At 36.1% G+C, this 7,176-nt stretch overlaps 1 protein-coding gene across 1 annotated transcript in view; it reads left to right on the forward strand.

The window, feature by feature from the left end:
• The window catches only part of LOC107842553, a gene marked incomplete at its 5' end in the record, with an annotated part of 30,721 nt that extends 23,549 nt beyond the window's left edge, over positions 1-7,172 (forward strand). The window contains 7 exon segments of the mRNA XM_016686462.2: positions 4,777-4,835; positions 4,925-5,110; positions 5,189-5,312; positions 5,414-5,472; positions 5,859-6,004; positions 6,362-6,526; positions 6,741-7,172. Coding sequence (XP_016541948.2) covers positions 4,777-4,835; positions 4,925-5,110; positions 5,189-5,312; positions 5,414-5,472; positions 5,859-6,004; positions 6,362-6,526; positions 6,741-7,037 — 1,036 coding nt within the window.
• Positions 7,173-7,176: the final 4 nt, after the last annotated feature.

The following is a 7,176-nucleotide window of genomic DNA, read 5'->3' on the forward strand; positions in this document are numbered from 1 at the left end:
TATATTAAAATATTCCCCTCTCCAGCCCTCAGCATCGCATCTCCCCTCCCGCATCCCCAAACCATCTTCTTCTTCATCACCCCTCACTCTCAGACTCCAACCCTACCCCAACCAACACATCTTCTTCATCACCCCCACCCCCAAACTCCGACCTCACCCCCAAATAACACAATTTCTTCACACCCCATCCTCCCCATCGAATCGACGCCAATTTCACCTATCACCATCAATTTTCCTCACAATACCATTGATTAATCATCTAATCCACCACAATTAATGTTCTAACTAACAAATTTTAAATTTTTAATATTTTTGGTAGATTGTTCCACATATCTCTTCCTTTATTCTAAAAGAAAAGATTTCTTGCCTTTTTCTCACTGAAAAATCAACAAAGAAGAAGACAACAACAACAACAACAAACCCAGTGTATTCCCACGTAGTGAGGTCTGGGGAGGGTAGGATGTACGCAGTCCATACCTCTACCTCTAAAGAAGTAGAAAGACTGTTTCCGATAGAACCCCGGCTCGAGACACGGAATAATGAACAAATTCATAGTAAAGCCTGGAACAAGATGGCATCACATAAATACGACACCCATAAGTAATAGTAAACAGAGAAAAGTAAACATATTCGTAATAAAGCATGAAACAAGGTATCATAACAAAAATAATACCCCCACCAAGTAATGCCCTACACTAGCTACTCAAACTGACCCTAGTCTTCTGCCCTAATTCGCATCCTCCAAATCTTCCTATCTAGGGTTATGTCCTCAGTGAGCTGTAACTGCTCCATGTCCCGCCTAATCACCTCCCCCAGTACTTCTTCGGCCTACCCCTACCCCGCCTAACCATCCAAAGTTAGCCTCTCACACGTACGAACCGGGGCATTCATGCCCCTCCTCATCACGTGTTCGAACCATCTCAACAAAGAAGAAGAGAAGTTTATTTTTTTTTTAAGAAAAGACGATAGGTTATGGATGAAGAATATGGTTAGAAGAAATTGATTGTTATGGTAATTTTGTTGGTGGGATAAAGTTTATGGTGGTGATTAATTGATGGTACAACTATGATACACCATAACAATTGAGGTTTTGGACATTGAAGAAAAAGAAAAAAAAAAGCTTAAATTAAAAAGAAAAAAGAAATTTATGAAAATAATAATTTTTTTTCTTTTTCATATTATGCTGACGTGGCAGACGCGTTTGAAACACCGCACCACATGTAAGTTGTATAATGCTTTACAAGGTGTAGAAAAATTCACTTTTCACTCCAATAGTTTAGGTGTGTCTTCGACTTTTCAAATATATGTTAGGGTGGAAACGATGACTTTTTCCTTTTAAGAATAGATAGTTTGGTTACAAATATACCTTTCACCTTATTTAGCTTAATTATTTTCCTTCATATTAAACCATACAAAAGAAATTAAAAAGTTACTATTTTTTTTAGTTTTATTAGTTTCTTTTTTCTAAAAATACATGTTAAGAAATTTATGTTGATATTTCTTAAACGTGTATGAAGTTTTAATATTTCATGTTAAATTACTTATTTTGTCCTAAATTCTATAAAATATTGATTATCCCATTTTTTGTTAAAATAAATTGGGAAAAAGGTGCGAAAAATACCTATACTTTGATGAAATTTGCAGTTACGCATCCTAAACTTTGCGGGAGGTCCCATGACCCCCTAGACTATTTTTAACTGACATATATTTGACACTTGGATCACTGCGTGTATTTCACGCACATTGAACGCGTAAAAAAAAGTTTGATAAGGGGCAAATATGAAAAGAATTTGGAGGGTAATTGTGTCTTTTTATGGCTTTATCCTAAGGATAAATTAGGTTAAGATTATTATACCACCAAATGTATGGGATAACTTATCCTGGTACTGTTTGTTAGTACTAGGATAAGTTATACCGAATTAGGCAACCCAACAAAGCACTAAAATTTTTATCCCGGGACTATTATTTTATCCCAAGACTATTTGAATTAGTACCTCACACCTAACAACCCCTTTAGCCTTTAAGTAATTCTACAACTTCAGTCAAGTACAAGTCAAGAGACAACTATTCAAGTCGAACCATGAGCAAGTCAACAACCCTGACTCTAGCAAATATCCAAGTCAACAAACCATGACTTTAACCATATCCAAGTCAACAAACCATGACTCTAAGCATATCCAAGTCAATAAACCATGACTCTAACCATATCCAAATCAACAATCCATAACTCTAATAACAAGAATCCCAAAATATATCAAGCCATATCATAATTTGGTTCATTCAAGGAACCCACAACAGCAACCACAATCTAACATGATCCACTCGTGGAACCAATATAAAAACAACAATAACAATAATCATAGACATGGTCCACTCATGGAACCGTCAAACTCACCTGAACCTCGTACATACATGCTAAGGGTATTATAACCACCCTCTAGTCACGACCTATAGGGGACGACTCTGTCCATGTACAAAATCCAGACATCAAGTGTCTGCCAATCTTATTCCATCAAATCTTGTGAAGATGTCCAAATACTAGTACATCCCACACTAATAAGCATAAATCTTGTGAAGATGTCCAAATATCGGTACATCCCATAATAAGCAATAGATATCACAACAATCACAACCACCATGAGAATAAACAACTACACTTGTATAATCAACAAGCTTTTAATATAACCTCATTACATGTGATTAACACTTAGGGTATCATTGAACAATTTACTTTGTTGAACATGCATTGTAAAAAGGAGTCAAACACTCCAAACACTTGGTCAAACTCAAGCTAATCATTCATGTAAATAATATTATCCTTTTAACACATGAAATCACAAGTATGCTCGAAAGCCAGTCAACAACTCATAATTCAGGCCTTATCAACTCATATTCATTAATTTTAACATGCCTAAAGATCGATTCACGGCTTATTCAAGCAAGCATTATCAAATTATATTTATTAAATTGAAGTATTTATTGTAAGAGCGCACATTCAACCCAAGGAGTGTGAACTCTAGTTCAACATTCATAAGTTCATTTACTAATCCCATTCTCCTTTATTTATACCAAAACTGGGGATTCCGCTATTATCCAACAACTCCTGCATTCAAGTCATTACTAGGTTCAAGACCTACTCTATTAACCAATCATTTAACTTACAATTTAGCTTTAGTCATACACTTTTATACCTTTTACTTCCTAACCCTTAGCCTAACTTGACCTTAAGCTCTGAAGTTAAGTCACCGCCTTCTTATACCATAATTAGTCTTCGTCACTAATCATAAGCAAGATTATCCCATATTCCAACCACACATAATACCAAGTACACCTTCCTACCAGATATAAGGAGCTCACACATACTCATTATTAGCTATATTCACAATTTTTCAAATTACAATCCACCGTAGAGTCATACAAACACAAAACACTCATCAAGCATTCATACATTAATATAATAACACACAATTAGACTCTTATTGCATTAAAGTCAAGTCTTTTCCATCAAAACTTCATGCCTAGAAGCCTAAGCATGATTTCTCCCGTCAAATCTACATTATGAATACGATTACTAACCATAGTCTACTACTCATAAATCATAACCTACGCGGGCGCCAAGCCGCTGCAACAAGTAGCTATGCCATGGATGATCTTCCTTCTTCATGTTTTTGAAGGCTATATCATCTACTAATAATAATTACAAGAGTAATTAATAAACTACTCTTCAAACAAATACGTTGGAAATTCAAACCCACTAATTCTACCCACATTTACGGTCTACAATATTACCCAAGGGTCAATTAGTCATCAAAATAGTTCATTCAAGCTCAACTTAACTCCATTAATGGAGTTTTTAGGCTAAAGGTTTCACCTTTATTGAATTCAAGGTCCCCAAACATGTTTTAGAATCACTAATTCATGCTAGGGATTGGTAATTAATAATATAAAAGTAATTCTAGGTGATATTGACCCAACTCATATATTTTTCCCAATATATCATGAACTTAAAGTTCAAATCCTCAAGAATTCCACCATTAAAGGTTGTTCTAATGATTATAGGATATTAAAGAATTGAAAAATGAAAAAGATGACGGAAGAAACTTACCTCAACGAGGAATTTCCACCTATACCATGAGAAAATCTCCCCTCTAGGGCTTAGGAATGAAGTTTTCGAATTTGGGGGCTGAAACCCGTCAAAAATGAGTTGTAAACTGCCGTTGGAGCCGCTATAACGCCCCGACATGCGATGGCACCCTCAGCTTTTTCAGCTTAGACAGTCTTCAGTAAAACAGTCATAACTTTTTACTCAGGAATCGGATTAACAAACGGTCGGTTGCGTTGGAAAGAAGATTCAAAGATTCTTAATTTGGTGGGTATTAGGCCCTATAACTCCTTATATTCTAGGAGTAAAGCTTGTTTGGAGTTGACCGTAGTTTAAACTTAGTCCAAAACTAGATCGGTAAATATACTTTCAACTTAACTTTGTGCTAGGAGTATTGTATGACCTTAGTACATATCAAATGCACTACCATACTAAAGAATTGATCCTAACACATGTGATGAGTGAAATTCGTATGTCTTTGCCGCAAATATTTTCAGTAATGATGGAACCAGTCATTACATAAAAGCCCCAAAATTGCTCTTTCTAAACTCATTTATTGCAGAAATTGTTTTCCGTATTTTTGAAATAAATATCTTGACAATTTCTGCACTCGTAGTTGTAAATTTTATGGTCTGAGCTGGGGGACTGCCTCACTTCAATTTTTTTGTATGCAGCTGTGAGATGTTGTGGATCATGGATTTAGCCTCAGGCTTGATCAGAGAGGTTGTCAAAGGTAGAGAAATTATTGCCAAAAATGTTCTTAAGTTGTTTCTATTCTATCAGTTAGCATTGTCAGTTGTTGACTCGCCCATACTCTAAAAGGATTTTCAAATATTTTGGAGATCTGTGAGCCGTTGATCCTGGAGAAGTCGATGCTTTTGAATCAAATACCTAATGATTGGTTGCAGCAGCAAGCGGATGCACATAGCTCATCAAAGAGAATTCCGTATGTTGAGCTTATGTCTTCTGTGGAAACTTTTCTGGATCAGATACTCATTTGTGATCCAGGTAATCCTGTATTCAATGATTGCATGTGTTGTAACATCTGCTTTGCCTGATTCAATTTTTCATTGTGCTTATCTGTAGTTGGTCAGACGGTATTAAAATACAATAGAAACTCGGGTTCTATATCAAGCTTCCAGTTTTCTAATTTGGGAATCCTTGGGTTTCCTTACTGGTCTTCATCTCCTCTGGAACGAGTATGTGCTGCGTAAGTGTAACAGATTAAATAAGCTCCATAAGCCATTGTTCTTTTCTGCTTTCTCTGGGAACTCAATTTATTTACTGTGATGTTTGATGCTTGTGTTACAGTGATGCAGCATTGGCGGCGAATTCTATTGATCACCTAGAATCTTTCAACTTGTTGCCAGGTAATAAAAAGCCTATTGGTTACATGTAGTTTAAATAATTTGTGAAAAAGCTCTTACCTGGAAAAAGAATGTGATTTTTCAGTTGTTTATCTAATGAGGCAGTCTAAAATGTTTATCTGACTGGTGTGTTATTTCAAGGTTTAAAATTTGATGATTCAATTCACAGTTATGACAACTGCATTCAATGATATTGTTAACATTTTCGAGCAGTTTGAGATGTCTCAAAATAGATAATGCATTACAATGAAGGAGAGTAGTTATTGGGTTGTCACTGCCACCTGTTAGAAAAGTTGGTTTTTAGGGATCAATGTAAAAAGAGAAAGTAGGCCAAGTTTTTCTAGATAGAGGAAGCACTACATGATAATCTCGCTTCATTTTTTTAACAGGTAGAGTTGACATACGACTGAATGTGGATATTCCAGAATATGTTGATCTAATTGAACCATTGGGTGAAAGTTGTATATGGCGGCAAACTAGAGGGGCAGCAACTGAAATATCTGAGGCAGACAGCACGACCACATCTTCGGAAAAGGTTTCTGATCACCTTTAGGCTTCATGTATTTTATCCACCCATAAATTCTACTTCATCCCTAGCCGATTTTCCACTTCTCATTTTTGACTAGTTCCAAAGTAATTTTCGAAAGAAAGTTGTGGTATATACCATGTACTGCAAATGGGTTATCTGGGATCACTTCTTAAAAAAGAAAATAGTCCAACATTTTATCTCATCTGAACAAATGCTGAATAGTTCATTTTAAACTCCTCCAGTAGCAATGCAAAGTCAAAACCAACAGATCTATTTGCAGTGAATGGAGTATTAAGTAGCATGTACCTTAAATAGTGCCTTATTCCAAATAGTTTAAAGAGTTAAAGTGATGGGGTTATGCAGGTTGGTGTTGCCCAGCAATGGTATGACGAAATTGACCACCTTGCCTTTTCAACACCAGAAATAGAAGCAACCTTAGAAGAGGGAACGATGAGCCTTGGTGAAAAAATTCCAGAAGGGAAAGTCGAGATCAGTTGCTCCGTTAACTCCAGTCCTGGAACAAGTGAGGTACATTATTCTTCCCGGCAATTTCCTTTTGATTCTGAATTGTGGAGATTCTCCAGGATGTATGTGAAATTTCTCGCTTAGATTGTTCAAAATGATTAATTGGTGTAATTTGTCCAGTCTAGAAATCTCTTGCATTTCATACTGAATTTCAGATCCAAAATGCTACTTTAGTCATTATGTGATTGTCTTTGTTTCTCTGGCTCTCCTCCCCCAGGTTATCATTTGTGCTGCACTATATCTGAGACTGAAAAGGGATTCAGATGCCTCTACTGAGAGTAGACAGAGGAAAGCAGCTAGGATAGCTGATCTGTTGAACCCGGGGACAAGGATAAGCAGAGATGTAATTGTTCAGTTCTTGCTGACATCAAAAAGAGATCTAGAAGGAATCATCATAACAAGACCTGTACATGTGAGACTCAAGTTTGATTGTCCAAACCATCCAAAAGCAGATAATTCCAAAGATATAATTTTGACGGACACCTCTTTAAATGTGAATGTTGCTCTCACGTAAACCTTTAATTGTGTAGTGTATTACTCTTGAAAATATTCGTGGCTCATTATTTTCTTGTATGAACAAGTGCCTTGCCTGTTTTATTTTCTAGTGGCTTTTCTATCTCTATGTTAATAAATTGTTATGTTTTTCTGAGGAC

The sequence above is a fragment of the Capsicum annuum genome, chromosome 9 (genome assembly GCF_002878395.1).
Source record: "Capsicum annuum cultivar UCD-10X-F1 chromosome 9, UCD10Xv1.1, whole genome shotgun sequence".
NCBI lineage: Eukaryota > Viridiplantae > Streptophyta > Magnoliopsida > Solanales > Solanaceae > Capsicum > Capsicum annuum.